At 39.8% G+C, this 19,684-nt stretch overlaps 1 protein-coding gene and 1 long non-coding RNA gene across 8 annotated transcripts in view; one reads left to right on the top strand and one right to left on the bottom strand.

The window, feature by feature from the left end:
* The window catches only part of fhod3a (formin homology 2 domain containing 3a), a 60,449-nt gene extending 48,173 nt beyond the window's left edge, over positions 1-12,276 (bottom strand). For 4 of the 5 annotated variants that reach the window (XM_067611375.1, XM_067611373.1, XM_067611372.1 and 1 more), the window contains exons 1-3: positions 11,715-12,275; positions 6,342-6,451; positions 1,546-1,613 (exon numbers count right to left, since the gene is read on the bottom strand). In XM_067611375.1, the coding sequence (XP_067467476.1) occupies positions 1,546-1,613; positions 6,342-6,451; positions 11,715-11,879 (343 nt within the window). In that variant the 5' untranslated portion in view covers positions 11,880-12,275. Of the gene's footprint in view, positions 1-1,545; positions 1,614-6,341; positions 6,452-11,714 lie in introns of all 5 variants that reach the window. The other variant, XM_067611371.1, reaches the window with a different exon arrangement.
* A 3,301-nt stretch (positions 12,277-15,577) lies between these two features.
* Positions 15,578-19,586, top strand: LOC137197895 (uncharacterized). 3 transcript variants are annotated; one of them, XR_010931533.1, is made up of 3 exons: positions 15,578-16,447; positions 19,136-19,238; positions 19,537-19,586. It is a non-coding gene; the product is annotated as an uncharacterized lncRNA (long non-coding RNA). The 3 variants fall into 3 exon arrangements; XR_010931534.1 differs by lacking the exon at positions 15,578-16,447 and adding an exon at positions 16,856-17,137; XR_010931532.1 differs by lacking the exon at positions 15,578-16,447 and adding an exon at positions 18,397-18,767.
* The last annotated feature ends 98 nt before the right edge of the window (positions 19,587-19,684 follow it).

The following is a 19,684-nucleotide window of genomic DNA, read 5'->3' on the forward strand; positions in this document are numbered from 1 at the left end:
AAATCTTTTTTTATGCACTCACACATTGGAAATTATTTGTACAAATCTTTTTCATTTGTTCACAAAATGTTATGCACAGCTACAGATCTCCTTATGGATTCAAAAATTAAATCTATGTGTTCAGATATTTTTTACACATTCAAACATTTGAATTCATTTGATCAAAACGTTTTTACACATTCACATTTTTGAATGTACTGATACAAAATGTTTTCACCCATTCATACATGGTGTACATATAACCTTAATTTTATTCCATAGAGGAAAGGATTGAGACACAAAGACCTAGAGGAAAGACAGTAAGAGAGAGTGGGGTGATTTTAATTGATATGGAGCGGCTGAAGTGAAGACAGAGAATGGCCGGTAAAGACCCTCTTGAGACAGACAAGACCAAAAACGAATAAAAGGAATATATTGCTTGCTGTGAGACTAGGCTGTTGGCCAACTTACTAAAAAGTAGATCACAGACACCAACATCATCTATACATTCTCAGTAGACTCTGTTTCTTCTAGATCATTAATATAGATTATGTGATAGGCGTAGGCAAGTAATAAGATCTCAGAGAGAGAAAATAATATCTTGTAGCAGCTGTAAGGCTAGATTACAAATCATTTCAAATGAAGTTGCTAATTCTGGCAAATGTGCTAGATTTACAATTCATCCTCTGGGGACCATGAATGTCTGTACCAAATTTCATGGCAACTTATCTGATAGCTGCAGTCTGGACCAAACTGACTGACCAACTTCTTCTTCTCCATCTGCTACCTTAATGTTATGTTATATGACGGACAGGTGCCAATGATTTACTATGGAGAAACGAATGATTTTGTTGACTGTGTTCTCATATAAACAGATGATCTGTAGTTTATCAAACTTGCCTTGTTCTTTTAAGATATAGATAAGAACATAGCAATGGAGAAGAAAAGAAAATGTTGGCTGTGTGTTGCATAAAAGTATGCCACCCTTACAACTCTCTATCTCTTCTCTCTCCCTCAGCTCTAACTTTATCCTTCCTGTTGTCATAAGAGTTTTCTCTCCCTTGCTGGTAGGTTTTACCTTCATCACTCTCTAACTTTCAATGGCACTCACACCTCCCTCCCTCTCTTTTTCCCTCCCTCCCTCCTCTTCATCATTACAAACTGACAAGAGTCAAGGGCATCACACAGTGAATACTTCACCAGCCCCAGAAGAGAAAAGCTACTGTGCTACTGTGATAACACTTAAAACACCTAACTCACTTCACAGCCACTCTTACATTCAGAGCTTCCCTTCCCTTTTCTCTCTCTCTCAGCCATGTAAAAGCTCCCTCCACACATTGTAATGCAGTTTTTTGACCCAATCATAATATGGAAGACTTCACGCAACAGTCCAACCTGCCTCAGAGTGGGAGGTCTCCAACCCCCACATGTAAACCCCTGGACAGCCATCTAAACGTGTGGTACACTGCGTTCTCAAGCTCGCTGATGTGTTTGACTGTGCATGTGTGTGTGTCCAGGGAGAAATGCATGTTAAACACATATATAAACATGTCACATAGCACTCACCGATGCAGGCGTGTACACGGACGGTCAGCTGGGTTCGTAAAATAACACTGTGCTTCTTCCCTCTGGACCTAAGAGAAAGAGAAGAGAGACAGAATTTGTCTTAATAGCCGGTAAACAAAATCAGTGATGATTGAAAAATAATTTGATGAAAGCAGCTGAGTATAATGACAGGTTGCTGCAAAATAATGTCACTTATGGCCAAAGCTAATTAACTTGTATTTTCTGGAATCAAGTGTGATTTTCTTGGCACTAACGGAGTGATCTGTCTGGGTTCAAGATATATTCACACTTGATTCTAGACCCTGCACTGAAAAGCAAGTGCAATTACCTCATCCTATTGGCTGCTGCTTTAAGGAAAATAACATTCTGCTACTTGTGTCAACAAAAACAAGACAAAAGGACTTGTTATGATGGACCTATTTTATAATGTAGAGGTACTGGCATGATGGGATAGGTGCAAACAGTGAGCAAGCATAAGTGTGCCTGCATTGGGTCTGTGCCCCCATACTGATACACATCTGTGCCTTGAGGACAGACAGCAGAACGGCAGGAGCAGACACAACACACATGTACACACACACAAACCTCCACACACTCTACCATCGTGCCAATGAGCACATATTCATACGCAGCATATTTCCAGTGGAAAAAACAACATAAACATGAACATAAAGTATGATGGTATTTTGAGCGTAACTCAAACTCTCTCTCCAAAACGCAGCTGTTATCATCAAATCTGTCATCACTGACTTCCATCGCTAACATATTGATAGCATCCAATCCAAGCAGAGAAAGCGCTGCTCTGATAACGCGCACCGCTGGAAAACACCCATTATACACAACGTGCAGTAAGGATAACACACACCCAAACAAGACAGCAGCTGGCCTCCTATCCTTCTGTTAAGCTGCGTTATCAGCTTTGCTGGGAAATAGAGCAAAATGTTAACACCACCTATTGAGATGCTGATAGAACAAGTTCATTTGTCTTACCTTGCTGATAATCTATTGTGTGAGAATGACAGTCAAAGCAGAGACTCAGAAAGAATGAGAGTTAGAGAATTTATAACTGTGAGGATATAAAAGGGTTGTTTGGGGTCACCTCTCAATCTACACCAGAGAATTTTAAAGCGGGGTCCGGGCCTCCCCAGGGGGGCTCCAAACTATTTCAGGGGAGGCTCAGTGAATGGAAATGAAAAAATATTACATTGGTTATTACATTACTTATCAAGAGGAGATTACATAGAAAAGCCTAAATGTTTTTTCATGTATTTCGTGTAGTTTGAAGTATGTCAAACAGTAATATCAGGCTATCTTGGTTAATTTTTGTTGAGTGTCTATGGGATCAAATGGCATAATCATGATCTCATAGGCACCTCTCTACAGTACAAATACACTTTTCTGTATAACATTAGTTATACTGTATATATATTTCACATATATCTACTCAAAAAGGGCATTTATCACTATTTAAATAAAGCTTTGAATGTTTAATAAGGAAGATCTTCTCTCACACATTCTCCCTTTATTCCTCCAAGGTTGAATGTCTAGTATTTCCTCCTGGTCTAATTTTCTTCATCACTTCCTCTTTCAAGTTTCTACATTCACAATCCCGACATCACAGTACCTGACTAATTATCTTTCTGAACACACACATCAATCCCAGGATTCTGTTCTTTTTTTTTTCAGACATACTTTTGTGCAACCCAGCACCTCTCCATCACCACCATGACCTCCAGGATGTCCGTGGAAACTCAGCTGGAAGTTCCCATCAACCACCTGCTGGCTTCACTCCACCACCACCAGGATCCTGTCCTATCTCATATTTTCATATGGGCACAAGCTTAATGAAGATGCTTCACACTGAGGGAGTAATCACCAAGGACTTTCTTGTTCCTAACCTCAATAAATATTGTTATACACTTCCAAATCTCCTCTCTATGTTGAAATATATTTTAAATATTATAATGACAGGTGAAAATGTCGCACTTTCTCTTCAATTTCTCTCAGTGGAAGCAAAATCTGAGCTGTCCTCACCACCAGAGGAGCTTGTTTACTGTCAAGTGCGGTGAGCAGTGTCATACCGCAGCTGCAATCACGACACATTTTTGATGTGTGGGAAGATAAATTCTGGATGAAATTCAGTTGACACCAATTTGCGCTTCATAAAATTCCTGGCATTTTTAAGATAGGGGTTTCTAGACATGTAGTCCTTCATAGATGCTCCAGAAATATAGGTGTGACCTATGTCTTTAAGCAAATCATCATGATAACATGATATAGACAAGCCCATTGTAATGGCTATGCATAAAAATGAGGCAAAAACGTTGTGGTTATTGCAAGATTGGAGAAGCTAGTCTCTCCCCAAATTTCCTCCACAACTTGATGTTTAGTTTATGGCATTACGTACACCTTCAAGATTTTACAGCAGCTGTCAAAATCTGCCATTCTATAAAGCACAAATACAAGATGTGGTGTGTGAGGCTGAGATGTTGAGTGTGATTAGTTTATTCATTTATGACACTATATAAACAGCATTCGTCCGACAAAGGGAGGACAGGACAGGCTTAGTAAGAAGCATCCATCCTCAACCTTTGTGATGTTTTGCCAGAGGGTCAAATCCAACCCAGTGTGTGACTCATTTCCTTCTGTCAGTACAGTACGACCTTGGTAAAAGTCAGGTTTGATAGGATGACATACAGGCCAGTCCAATCCAACCAGTTCTCCAAGATCTCGGCCACTCTGGAAACACACATGCCTTTATTCACCTGTCGATCATTTGTCACATGGCTTAGCAGGAGCACAACAAAGACTCCACCCCCCCCCACACACACACACATAGACACAGAGATAGAGATAGAGAGACAAACAAATAAATGTACACATGGAGACAAGCACACACAAACAGATACAGAGAACAACCCGGCTCTGTGGGTCTGCCATCACTTATCATACTGCCGCCCACAGCCCCCAAACAGATCAACATACCACAACTGTCCGCAAACGCACACTGTCACACACATACATACGCAGCCAGTTAACAGCTGCCATCTGTGTGCTTCTCTGAGGTCTTTGTCACAATGTTTTGTGTATATAAAAGGGCTTTCAGGTGACACAATGCTGCCCATGTTCCAGTCCCTGAACAACAGCTGAGAACAAAGTGATTTTCTGAACTTGTGACTCAACTATAGCAACAGCAACATTTATAACATTGTGATTTATATCTGATAATGGAAACTAACTAATTCACCACTGACAATTTTAAATCTGCTAAATGTAGATCATGTTTACTTGTTCACTACAAAGCCAGTTAGGTAAAGTTACAACACCTAGTCAGCTAAGTGACACTTTGGTTTACCAATATCCCAACAAAAGTAACAAGGCCATATATGCTTGAGGCAGTGCACAGATCATAATGCATCAATAAAGAAATAAAAGGAAAAAGCAAAAGTAAACTAAATAAAATAACATAAATTACAATTAATTACGTAAGACTCTAGTTTTCACAGCTTCACAGTTTGTGCCATATTTTAATGTGTCCAGGTAGGATAGGACATGAAGACAGTAAAGTTGGGTTTCTGTTTTGCTAGTCTGTAGGGCTGGGTGATATGGACAAAATCTACTATCATTTTTGACCAAATACCTCAATATCAATATATAATCATCAGTAATGTGGATATAATGACTAAGTGGTCTAAGATAAATAATAGAACAGCTGGAACAGTCTAGTAAGTTCAGAAAATTACATCACTTTACTGTAATGCAGGCTTAAAAACAAGGAAAAGACAACACTTGTGCCATATCAAAATATTACAATATCTAAAATCTAAGAAGATATCTAGTCTCATATCACAATATCGATATCATATCAATATATTGCCCAGTCCTACGTGTATATTTAATGTTGCTAATAAAGAAATAAGATTGATAACATACATTTTCTTGACAGACATTTTATCAGGAAAAAAAAACAAATACAATAAATTAAATTTTGGACCTAAGCAACACTGGCTCTTTGTTAAATCCTTTGTCTTATACAGCAGTTAGCTTATCTAGCAAAAATGTAGACCGAAAAGTTACTTTAGTTGGCCTACTTCTATGTTACAAGTTAAATAAGAAAAGAAAAAGAAGCTGATAAGGCTAAATACCTGCTGACGCTAACCTAGCCAGGCGACACTGTGGTGCTATTTCAAACAGCAAATACCAAATATTTAGGCTATTGTTCAGGCCACAATCTATTAACCAAATTGGTCACAAGAAGGTAGGCCTAGGTAGTTTATCACCTCTGCCAAACAGTGTCCTGGGGGAAACCCTGAACCTTAGTAACAGATTTCCACTTTCCATTTCTCTTGTCAAACCCAAGAGAGGCATAAGCACTGCTGCTAGGAGATTCGAGAGACTGAAAATACTTCACAACAGTACTGTTACAAAGTGATCATGCTGCTCCCTTCAGCACGTAAAGTTGACAGCTTTGTGAACTGTGAAAATTTGCCACAAAGACCAGAATATCAATTATTACAGTGAGAGAAGAGCTGTAACTGTGGAAGGGAGGGCACATCTGTCCCGTTTTCCAGAGTACTTCATACTTTCCGTAAACTTTTGCTTCCAAGAAACCATATCCAGCAGCTTGTGATTCTTCCTATTTTATAAGAATGAAGAAACTCAAAAAATGTGTGTGTGTGTTTGAAGGAGAGAGAGGGAAAGGGGACTCATCATTTTGTCTCAAATGGTTAGAGATGATTTAACAGTTAAGAGTGCAAGTCTGGTTGTTGCAAAGGGTATAAATGTGAATCAGTCACCCTGTGTCATCCTGCTGAAAGCCCTCCAGCTCGTCCCTTTGCTCAGCCAGAGAGGACTCCAGATCCAGATAGGTGCCATTGTGGGAGAGCTGCAGTGCGCAGTCATCAAGCTGTGGAAAGGAATAAAGAAATCTTTTTTAATACAACTGGTTTAATGACGGAAACAGAAGTGAACTAAGATCCAAACTGATTCTACAAAACTAATGGGTGTCCACTAAAGCTAAAAGTAGTCACTAACTCAAAATTGGCATTTGTACCTAAAAAAAGGATGGAAAATATGATTGAGCACTACGCGGTGGCATTTTTAATGCTCCCTCACTACGTCTTTGCATGTGTTTCACACCCTTTTTTTTTGAGCCCGTAAAATGAAGCCAGTTTACAGGGCGGGGGATTGAACATGAGTGCGTACAGTGGTCCATGAAAGGAGGGGGAGCCATATGCAATGTGGCTCTGCTTTCGGCATTACAAAGCTGGTAAGGGAATTAAATAGTAGAGACGTAGCAATAAATAAACATGAAACTAAAACCAGAGGGGAACACGGAGAGAGAGTAAGACAGATTTGGCCTAAGCTTTAAGTGTATTTAAATGACATCTGTGAGAAATATGATACTTAAATATTGTTGTGTACAATATGAGAGTCTCTGTATGTATGTCTAGGGTGAAATTACAGTCATTTCAAAACGAATAATTTGTAATTTATATATGTACATTTATGCATATGACAGATCTGTTGACACTCTGTCTCTGTTTTTCACTTCTCAAGAACAGACCAATCTTGTTGTGCCCATGCCATCTGCGATTGCATGATCTAAGTTAACACTGCAGAGCAGCCTACGTCAGAATTGACCCACTATGCTGTGTAATGAGAAACCCTGCTGAGTTTGAGACCAGGTGCACAGTAATATATCTGCACACCACTGGCATTAAGGTTTATGAGTACAGTCACAAGCTGATAGCAGGTGCGAGGAGCAAATCCTAGCAACAACTCGTAAAGAGTAACATACATCGGTCTTATTGTTACAATCAGCTATGAGCTCTTCAACTCTTTGTTGAAGCTGCTGATGTCTCAATATGTGAATGAGATCAGAGTCATGCATTGAATTAGCATTTAGCACTTCTGTGGTATCAGTGGGTTTGACCTAGCCTGGCCTCTGGTGTGCTGCGAAACGCCCCCCTGGCTGTCCAGTCAAGCAGCATGACGACACTTTCTGACCAGCAGAGACCGCAAATCACAAGACCTGCTGCTGCTCTCTGACTTTCCCTCCCTATCGCTCAGAAACAGAGAGACGGACTGTCGGATGGACTCACGGCATAAATATAACCTTGCTATATTTACTCTGCACTGAGGCAGCATACACACAGGATCTCAAGGGTAGGCGTGTCCGCAGGGGCTGGGAGTTTAAGGGGGGTGCTGCCAAGGCCAGTGTTACAAAGGAGAAGCTGATTGTCATCCACGTTGCAGAAGAACTTTGCAGTACTACTACTATCCTAGATTTCTTTAAGTGATCCCAGAGTGAAGAGACGAAATAACAGGACATGAGCAAAGGAGGTGATTTAGGGTCCTGCACCAGTTTCCCCTCACCCACTCACATTATTAATCCGTGCCAAATCCTAATCCACAACACTAAAAAGGCAAAACACGAAACACGCAATTATCAGACGTACCCCTGATTAAAATGTTAGTCAGTTAGGCTGATTAAAAGGATAATCGTAACCATATTTCCTAAGGTAGTCTAATTCTGATATAGTCAGGATAGAACAGGAAATACAAGACAATTTTCTGACAGCAAAATGAGGTTGAAAACTAAGGAATCAGCAAGTAAACTGACCTTAAATCAAGATTTTTAGCTACACTTGCAGCACAGCCCTATTTATGGCAATCTTTGTCAGTTAGTTGGTCAGTCCATGACTTTGATCCACACTTTCCACTCTTGGATGGATTGCCATAAATTGTGTACAGACATTAATGTTCCCCAGAGGATGAATTGTAATAATTTAAGTGACCCTCTGATTTTTCTTCTTGTGTCATCATCAGGTTAAAATTTCAATTTGTGCAATACTTTGGTTTATGACCAATTACCTGCAAAACTAATGACATTCCCATAAGCTGCAGCTGTATGTGGTGTTATGTGCTAATTAGCAGATGTAGCCTGCTATCACGATAAACATAGTAAACATTACACCTAGTAAACATAAGTATGTTAGCGTTGTCATCGTGAGCATGTTGACATACAAGTGTTAGCATTTAGCCTCGAGTACAGTCTCACAGAGCTGTAAGAATGGTTGTAGACTTTTATTTTACTCTTGCTTTTCCACTTGGTTTCAGATATTGACAGGATTTGTCGTATCTGAGGTGTTGTCTAAGGTTTTGTAGATTACAATCCCTCTATTAAAAAACCAGAGCAGTATGAAAAAGGCATAAAGTAAGGTCAATCTGTATAGTCTATCCCCAATTTCAGCCACTATGGAACCCTGCATTACCATTATTATTCACACTTTTCGTGCCAATATGGCATATGAGATTTGCTAAATCTCAGATTGAGGTTTCACCAAGTAGCGGGGGGTGGAAACAATGAGGGGGGTTAATCATGCCCTGTCCCACTGCCCTGGTTTTATGTTGAAATAAGACAAAAGCATTTCTTGTGCCCAATCTGTCAACATTACTCAGCACTTTAATCAAAATTCCACCGTGTGTTTTATCCTCTTTCAGCATTTGAGTGAGGCTTTCTTTATCTCTTTAAAAATCCCCCATTCTGTCTAACACATGTCGCAAGACAGCTCCGTGCTTTCTCTTACATCTCTGCTTTATCTACACACATTACTCAATCATATAAATACTGCTTGGACAGCGAGAAGTGAGCCCCCGGACCACTTTGAAACACAATACGTTAACAGCACACCCTCCGAAGGGTGTCTCTTTCCTAAAACACTTCGTTTCAGTAATAGGAGTAATAACATAACAAAACACATCATGCTGGACGGAGACGGGAGGGAGGCGGCTCCAAGAGGAACCGCAAGCTCTTCACACTCAAGGCTCCAGTCCGGGCCAGGGAAACACTTAGTGGCTAGTATACTTTACACTCATTTAATCAAATTCTCCCAGAAGAGTGAAGCAGAGAAAAAAGGGGGTAGGGGAGTAATTACTTCCACGTTAAAACAACACCGGGCCTGCTGGCAATCATGGTGGGTCGACTGTTAACGATGCCCTTATGTAACTTAGACGATGAGTTTTTAAGAACTTTTTTGTGTCAAAATCAGAGCCCGCAGAAGAGGGTGTGTTCTACACGGCTATTAAATCTCCCAATGTTGCTTTAATGGGAACCCTTTGGTAATGAAATAAAAGCTGAGCTGTGAAGTCTGGGCTTTGTTGTTTTTGAGGGGAAAGAGAATTTTTATCCCTGCACAGCTTCTGCGCTGAGCTGAACATATCAAAAGGAAACTTTTTTGTTTAGCAGTTTGGGTAAAATGACACATCCCATGCACACAAATCAGTGACTTACTGATTTAGCTCTGGCAAGTAAGCCTGACCTTATTCGTGTGTGTTTATGCGTGTTTGTGTTTGAGAGGACGAACTGGTGCATGGTCAGAGAGGTGGAAGATGGAGATGGAGGAAGAGGTCAGGAAAACCACGGCAGCCAAAGTGAGGAGAACAAAGTGTTGCAGGGTGATCCAGGCCCCGGCCACAGGAATTCTGGGACAAGTGACCTATACTTTACATGTAGCCCAGCCAGCCATACACAGAGCTCTACCATCACAACATAATAATACAGTAGGCTCAGGCTTTTCTAAGAGAAGAGCACAGGAGGTTGAGACAAAGAGAGAGAAAGACTGTTTTTAACAAAGAAAAAGCTTAAACAGCTCAAACAGCTCAGCTCAGTAAGTTGTCAAACCCTGAGCAGCCTTGACATTTTCCAATAATATAATAACATTCAAGCTTTTTAAGCGTCAGCTCCGAGATCTGGACAGCGAGACGGGCAAATGTGCAACTTTTCAGTTTCATCCCTATAATCTAAACTCAATATCCAGTTGCCATTGCGCACGGTCGTCCTCCTGATGTGAACAAAATTGCAAACACGAACACAGGCTGTGCCATCTGTGCGTGTGTAGGTTGTAATCATAAGCTTTTCTGTGCTGTGGGCCACTTTTCATTTGTTTTGTGGCTTTTAAAGACGGGCAGCAAAAGATCGACTGCTCTGGAAAACCACTCTGCTGTTGAACGCTGGTGCGCTGTCAGGGCTGTGTGCCAAGAGTTCAACTCACTCTTTCACTCTCTGCATCTCACTTTTTTTTTTTTTTAATTTCAATCAACATTTTCAGCTTGAACTGTGTATCATCTACTTACAGATAAATGATTCAATGGTCACATATCTGCTCCACTTGTATGTGAGTGTGTTCATGTGTTTGTGTGCCTAAGTCAACCTGGCCAGAGAGGAATGTGTTGCTGTTTTGTTTTTTTTCTTGGTTGCTTCAAACTCTGAAATTCACTGAAAGTGACATCTCTCTTCCTCTCTTTCACACACCCATCGTAATCTGACACTTCCCACTAAATTTGATCATCTGTGATTCAGGCTCCTTGCTGGACTCCTGAGCATTATGACTGTCACTTGCAGATGAATGAGGCAACTCAGGATATATCCAGTTGCACTAATGCCTTTGCAACCACCTGTCACTGTGACATGCAAAGCAGGGTGCAAAGAAATACACCAATAAATCCATCTTATTCACTTTGACAATAAGAATAAGAAAATATGGCACTTCGGAGATCCCCACAGGGAAGTATTCTTACTTTTAGCCCCCCTCAAGAGAGAGGTCAAAGGTTAGACACAGCTAAAGGGGTTCTTGGAGCTGTTGGGGGATCAAGGCTCCCGCTTATGGGCACTTCAGCAAGGCAAATGTATGTGTACGGGATTAAATGAGGATATTTTGAGTTTAACACAAGTGAAGTGACACGTTTGCTGTTGCTGTAGCCTTCGAGGCAAACATTTGCAACCTTATTTCATCCCTCAGGCTGGGGAGCCAATCAGTTGTGCTTGCATGTGTTCTCAAAATAGCCTCTGAATGGAGGGTATAGAAGTTTCTTTGCAGTAGGCTTCAAGAGAAAAACAGCAGTCACAAAATAAAGCCATGTAGTCCTGTTCTAAACCTGCATAAGAGTGTGCTTTGAATCTGAGTCATGAAAAATAATTAGAATCCTTGATTATTCACAACAAGATTGTTAGTTGTCCTTGAGTTTCTAGTTTGTTAGAGGAATATATCACTATAAAATTGCTGCATTAACTACATATCTTTATTTATAAGGCTACACAGTTTTGTTATGATATTCCTCTGACAGTTATTTCTAGGGTGAGTTGCTTATCACACTGGTAATCCTACCTTGTGTGGCGCTTTGAGGAGCCGGTGGATGCCTGCTAACTGGTTGATGAGGGGGATATCCTCCCTGAAGGTGTACAGCGGTGGTCGAGTCGGTTCTGGGAAATTAGTGCTGTTGAACGGATCGGTATCATCTAAAAACTGAACCCTGCAGACAAACGTGGCCATGGTGCATCCATGCAAGTGGCTCCTCTGAGCCGTAAGCCCGGTTTAATGAGAGCTGTACCAGCTATGCGTCCCCTTTGCTGAGCGCTCCTGTCCTGGTAACGACAACAAACTCCGGGTCTCCAAGTGCGCCCAGTGCGCAGCCTGTCCTCCCGTAGGACACAGAGTAGGAGGGGGGAGGGATGCCGAAAAGATGGCACAAGAAGCCGGTCGGGATCTTGTCTTGCCTCCTTGCTTTGGTTTTTGCTCGCTCTGAGCTGTTTTGATGCCGCAGTTTTATTCTCGGAGAGGCAGGTGGCCAGTGGTAAAGGGGAGGCAGCAGGCGGACTCCAGCTTGGTGCCGGAGAGTGAAGGATCAGCGCAGCTTGGGACAGCCGGTCTGCTGTCTGTCTGAGTCCTAGTAAATCCACCCCCCCCATATCTATTTTCCCCTCTGCCTCATCTCTCCCTCCTCCCCCTCCCCCCTCACATCACAGTCTCCGGCTTAGCAGTGGCTTCATATATGAAAATCAACTGCACTAATCACCCTGTAATACATGTTTGTAGAAGAATACCAGAAGTATGTAAATACGTTAATATAAAATTATTATGTAAGATGCCACAGGGACATCAGACAAGAGGCAAAACCAGAGATAAAGTAAACATACCATTAATTAAATAAGGTAGGCTAAATAAACTATTGATATGAGTGCAGTGTGAAGTATTAGTCCATGTAGAATGTTATGGTGATTTTAATTGAAATAGCTTACTACAGTAATGTGGTCAAAGATGCTATTCAAAGTATTTAAGATTTCTAAAGTGCTCTATTGAGTAGAACAGACAAGTTTAGATAAGGGTAACATAAGGAAAAATATTGGCTAGCAAGTTTTTTTCCTGCAATTCAAAGTGCAACATTAACCAATTACGCCCTCCTGTGGCTCAAGTATTTCAATACAGGTGGTACAGTACGCCTGTTACTTGTGCCAACTAATGTGGTCTTTCCTCTTTTTGCTGTATATTGAAGGTACACTGTCAGTCTCTGAGTATGCTGTAATGTTTTGTCTCTACACTGTAATGTGACTGACATTACAGGCACTATGGGGTTCAAAAGAAACTTGAGGAATTTGTGTTTGGTTGCAGCTGCAGATGCTGATGGTGTAATCTGCCAGTGTTAAATTTTTGTGGCTGATTAAATGATTATCATGTCACAAGCTTGCAATTGTGATGGTGGTTTGAGGCGGCCACGATGAAATCATAAAATTATTATGTGAAATTATTGTGTGAAAATAAACCTTATGTGATCACAAGAGTACAAAACAAAATAATAACACCCAGGACTCTACAGCTTTTTGTAGTTATATAAATGCCCCCAAATAGAAACATACTTTTGTATTTATAGCAGATGGAAACACAAGAAGAGTGAGAGCTCTTTGTATTTTCCTTTACTCTGAGGTTTTATGATAGGCCTTAACCTGGTCCACAAATTGTAGATTTGGCAGTTCAATCCATAGCAGTCTGCTGTCATTAGTGTGTGTGTGCGTGTGTGAATGAGAGGCAAATCGGAAAGTGCTTTGAATAAAAGCGCTATATAAAAGCAGTCCATTTATCATATGACTAGGCCCTTTGTCTGTGCCTCTGTAAACACCATCTGTGCACGTGAGCAAAATCTATTAGTGATATGTAGTTAAATTCATAAGGGAGCAGTGGAGATCACCTTACTGTTACTGTGCCACTGGAGGGCAGAAAGACACTATTTTTACCACAAACAAACCAAGATAAAGAACACATCACCCTCACATATGAGGTAGGATCACTATTAGTAGCATGAATCTTAAGTTAATAGCTGGTTGTAAAGTAAGGCAGAAAGTACAAAGATTTCCTCACATGCTCTGACAACCACTCACTGTATGTTCTCTTATCTCTAGCTCTCTAGCATTCTTTGGCATGCATGGTTAGGGATTATCAGCCTGTGTTACTCTAAACATGACTGATAATCCCTGACTGATACTTTATATTGTGCATAATTACAGTAGATCTTCAGCTTGAATGAAATAATGTGTGGTATATCAGGCCATTAGCTGAGTGATGTGGCAGGGTTGGTACTTTTAATATAATTTGCCACCAAATCCAAACCATAACCTTTAAACTTAGAACTGCGATCCTGAATTTAGGCAATGATGACAACTGACAGTTAAAAATCCTAAATTACTCTAATAGATATTTAAGAATTTAGGAACATAGGGAAAGGTGTGCTGGTTTTTTGCTGGTTTTCGCCCTCCTTTGGCAGAGTTGCACTGGCTTTTCAGCACAAATGTACTGCATCCTGAGAGTGTCTTAGCAACCATCTGTCCCACAGTACAGACAGGATGTACCGATTTGTTTTGGACAGCAGCTACTGCACTGTAGCAACCTTTGAACACATGTGTTCTCACAAGGATGCTGTGGGGCATAAGTGCATAATTAATGCTTCCTTATCTGATAGTGATGTTGTAGAGTTTCTATTAGAACTGCACCGTCCTGGTGAGTCAGATGTAGGTCTGTTGATAGGTTTTTGTTGTTACTGTGCTCTTGCTGCAGAAATGTACTGAAATCCTGCCAGTAGTCACACATTTACAGTAGGTTCTGAAAACATCTTAATAGGTTGCTTATTACCACACTCCAATGTACATTCACTCTCAGACTGGTAAAAATGTAATCCACAAAATGCTCTGTTTTGGTGAAAATGTGACTTGAAGTAAATAATGCAGAGGTGTTGTAATTAAAGGCTGAATTAAAGCTACAACTAAACATCTGGAAGGAGACTGTCTTCATGTTAAACTTGCTGTACAGAGAAATAATGAAATAAACTGAAAACCTCTCAGAGGTAGAAACCTGATTTCCCAACAATCCCAGTGGTGTCAAGGTAAAAACACAAGCTGCCATTCAGGAGAGTCTGCACTTTATCTCAAATGGTTAACATTTAGCTCATGTTACTACTGATTGAATCTGATAGGCACCTCTCTGTACACGCCGCAACAATCCAACATGTCACAACTCTTCCTCAAGACATTAAAACAATTAATCATAAGGATCATAATCTGATGTCTGATTCAGCAATTTCATATCAGCTGATTTAGATCTCTGCTATCTAAAGAAGTCCTAACAGCAGAGTGAACTTTCAGCCCTGAGTTTGCTCTACCTGCATGGTCATACATGATAATGAAGATAATGAAAGCTCAGATCCCTTCTGTTAGATGCCGCTATACTGTATGCAGAGTCTTGCTATGAAGGTTTTGACATTATAAGTTTGGAGAGATTGAGAACTGTACAGAATGAATTGGAAGGACTTACATGACTGGGTATAAAAAGTATTATTTATCTATCTATCTTTATTATTGAGACAATAATAAAGATATTATTGTCTCTTTATTATTGAGACAATAATAAAGATAGATAAGTCCTTATACAACATGCTATGAGGCAGAAATTACAGATTGTTTTAATGTGTTGAGCTGTTGTAAAATATATCTCATGCTCCAATGATCACATATGGTTACAGTAAACCAGGTGTTTCTATGCAGCCACATACACATCTTACCTATCTTTCCAGTTATCTGAGCTTACCTTGGTGTGTCCACAGGTGCTTTTATGATTGGTTTTCTTATCCTGCTTGTGTTGGAGGGCATCCCACTGTTGAACCTGGAGTTTTCCATCAGCCAACACCTTAGGAAGTGCAGGGTAGGGGTTTGCGCTGCAATTAACCCCTACTTGGCTGGTGTGAATACATGACTGATTGTTAGTCTAGCTTGAAATTTTGTTCCTTTCAATAGATTAAGGATTTGGATAACAAACTTAACAACTTTAAAAGTTTATTCATTCCCATCTGAACCTGGTACCCAGAGTTAAAAAAGAAAGATTTGTGAGAAATGTCTGTTGCAGAGGTATCTCTGTTTTCTGCTACAGGTTTTTTATTCATGGCAGTGTCATTCTTGGTGGGCATGTACAACATCACCATAACTGCTTGACTGATGTGGTGCCAAGTTTATTATACTTAACTAAAACTAAACCAACAAACTAAAACTAAGTGTGAAAAAACATTTTAGTTAACTGAAATAAAAATAAAAACTAGACTTTTGGGGAAAAAAATGAAAACCAACTGAAACAAAACTACATTAAAATAAAATATACAGAAAATTTCTCTTCTCTAAAAACGAAATAAAAATGAAAACTAATGAAAAATACAAAAGTATAATGACTCTGTGTTGTACTTCTTCAATTCATCCCAGAGCCCCCTGCCCTAGAGCCAGTCTCCTCTCAATCCTAATCTCACAGGCAGGGTACAATTTTTAAACATTTCTTTAATTTGAGTCTAACATTTAATGAACAATTTTCACCCCTCCATATCCCTGTAGATCCAGTTTCAGAATGCAAACACAGCTCTCCAGTGGACTACTTCTGGTACAGAGAGACGCTGAACACCTCAGATGCTATGTAGGAGGCTGGAAGTCTGCATTTGGTTGCTGCTTGGACTGCGCTCTATATTTGCTGCTTTAGAGGGATTGAGACTACAGGCAAGGTTAATGTGTCTAACATGGCAGCGTTCTTCATGCCTTGTAAGTACAATACATCTCACCAAAAATAAAAGCTTTGGTTACTCTAATATACTGCATCTTAAAGCCCCTATACATCCATATATTCTGCATTTTGAAACCTCAAAACAGGTGTTCTCACTTATTTTCCTGATTAGACCTCTGACTGACTGGCAGGACTGTGTGGGTGTGAATAGATGTATGATTGACACATCCTCTACTTCCTTGTTAATTTTGTTGCACCTGTTATGTCAGGACACTTTTATTATTCTTGGAATTTGCTGATATGATGTTCTGTACCTTTTTTAAGGCAGACATTTTGACTTGTGATAGCAGGACAAGCACAGGTGTAACTAATAACAGCAAAGATGGCTCACTTATACATCAAGTATCCCACTAAACCAGGGAGCTAGCTTGGCCCTGGAAATGCAACCATAATCAGTGTTACTGGTTCCACCTGTGTTTTCCCTGCTGTGATGCGTCAGTCTGTTCCTCGAGAAAAAAGGAAGGGACTTGTCAGATGCAAAAAAAAGTTCAGTATGCTCAATATGTGCATGAATGAAGGCATTATATAGTATGAAGAGCACAGAAAAGGCTTGGATCAGCAGCTAGTCTGGATTGCAACACATTTCAAGCTTGGCACTGTTACTCAGGCAGCATCAAGACATTTATGCTAATGTCACTAGAAATGAAGAAAATGCAGGAGGTAACATGGTGAGTACTAGGGATGTGCAGAAGGCCCGGTATTTGTATCTGTATTTGTTGAGGCAGCGAAATTATTTGTATTTGTATTTGTATTCGAATAAAGGTGGGAAGAGGCTTAAAAATCCTGTTTTTGTTTTTATTAGGCTTTTAATTTTAGAAAATTAAAGTGTTACGATGAGTATTCATGAAGACTGTTCATGAAGCATGTGTCAGAAGGCTCAGATTTATCTTTGGAGAACACCCCCAACTCCGGGAGTGATGTCCAAGTTAGGAAATGTGCGTTATGTAGCAGGGAGATGTGACTCCCCTCATTGAGACCTGCTGACAGACGTACCAGCGGAGCAGAGGAGAGAGACTGAGATAGTGATGTAACCGATCTGCGCGCTGGTATTTTACATGTTTTTTTGTTTTTTTTCCCCAAAAACAAATAATTTTTAAAATATTTGTATGAAACAAATATTCGTAAAAACCCCACTATTTGTGCTTTGCCAAATAACGTATTTGTATTCGGGCACACCCTTAATGAGTACATCATACTGTGCAATTGTGTCTAACAATAATGGGACGCTTGCATTATTGATAAAGAATATTAGACATGTTGCCATATAGCTTAATGGCATAATAAACACAAGCACAATAGACAATATATGTAAGAGGCAGACATGCCAAAAAAAAACATGTAGTCTGGAGGTAGCTCACTCAATAACCAAAAATATGTCAAAATAAGGTAATAATGACAATCCAGAAAATACACAATATAAAGAACTATATACACATATATTACAATAGTGGTTTAGATGAAACAAGATAGATCTAGTTCCTCATTAAGCCCATGGGGAGACATTGTCCCATCTTGCCTCATGATATGCCACTTTTATTTGGACCGTCATTATGAGCAGAGGAGTTGGAAAAAAATGTTCACATCAGCAGATCAGGAAATTCTGACAGTGACTATATGTCCTATATGTCCCACTTAGTGAAAAGAACTACGAGAAGTGTCAACAAACCAGCGGTAAAGTGGCTACAAAGGAAACCATTGCTGGCAGTTGCATCTAAATGAAATCCAATATTAACATTGATAGAATGAATTCAGCTCATTTAAAAGGGCCTATATGTTTGTGTCTGGTTTCACATGTTAACAAACTGTACCAAAAGTCAGAATATACATGTGATATCCTTTAATACAAGTTTCCTTGTTCTTCCCATTCTGCTGACATGGTGTCAATGCAGAGCAGTCAGTAGAGGACTAATCAGGAATCAGGAAGAATATTGAAAACACCTGTGCAGCAGCTTTAGCATGTAATTAATCATCACATTGATTGAGATGCACCAGTGGAATTACCATGAACTACACTATGCAACACAATGTCAAAGAATTGGTCCAACATTTTGAGAAATTTGCTTATTTGCTTCTTTCCAAGAGTCTCTGCGTAAAGAACGAAGCTTGAATCAGAGTGTTGTCAGCTTAGTTTAGCAGAGTGGAGGTCGGGACTTAGCCAGCCTAAAGTTTATACTTCAAACTTAATGCTAAGACATGAGATTTCTCTTCTCATCTCATTCTTGTAAAGAAAACAGAGTGTGTTTCCCAAAATGTTAAAACCACCACTCTTCATATTGTAGAGTTTATAACAGATTTATGGTAAATGTAGTCTTTATTTTGAGAAACACAAGTGCTAACCATTAGGGTGAGATAAAAGCTCCCAATTTGTGCAATTAACCATATTTTGTTCTTACATAAACCACCAGTTATTTAAAGATAATATTGTGTTATTTAAAATGGAGCTCATTGCACCTTTGAGATTTGTCTTTCTTCTTCCTCTGTGAAAATCACCTCCATTCTGCCATGAGTTGTCCCTACTATCTTCCTCGTTAGAGGACTGACACTTAAAGGATCAGTTGAGGGATTCAAGTTCCTCTTCACACCAGATATTAACTATCTTTTAACCTAAATACCTATCATAAGGATGGAAGATACTTCACTCTGACGATATTCTTGTCGATTTCTAGCTACATGAGTTGGTGAACCCATCAACATCTTTGGATGCAGTTTTTTACTCTTCTCTTTGGCCTTTGGAGGTCTCATCTCTTTCTCGTGCTGCAACCTTGTTCAGTAAGTACAGTACATGCTACTGTGGGTCATCATATATGTTAAGAGCCGACTCTATAAGTTAACAGCTAATCTTATCAGTGGAGATAAATAGATAAAGCGGTTTGCTTCTTTTTCATGTTTATGTACATGTAAGTGCTTATAGAGCCATGAAGTATATATAATATTTCATATTACATTTAAGATTTTTTTACTTAATCAAGGCAAAATTAAATAATCTTTTTTTTTTTTTTTTGAAGCAATAGCATTACTATTATATAGCAATAGCATGACATTATATATCCTGAATTCCCCATTTCAGAAACATCATGATGCTGCGGAATGCATTTGATCAAGCTGAGGGGACCATTACAGAGAGCAACTATGATGAAATGCTGCAAAAGCTCAACAGTACGGCCTCGGGGTCAGAGGTCATTCAGGGGCTGAGCGTCAACACCGGCCACCCAAGG

Source organism: Thunnus thynnus, chromosome 15 (genome assembly GCF_963924715.1).
Source record: "Thunnus thynnus chromosome 15, fThuThy2.1, whole genome shotgun sequence".
Lineage (NCBI taxonomy): Eukaryota > Metazoa > Chordata > Actinopteri > Scombriformes > Scombridae > Thunnus > Thunnus thynnus.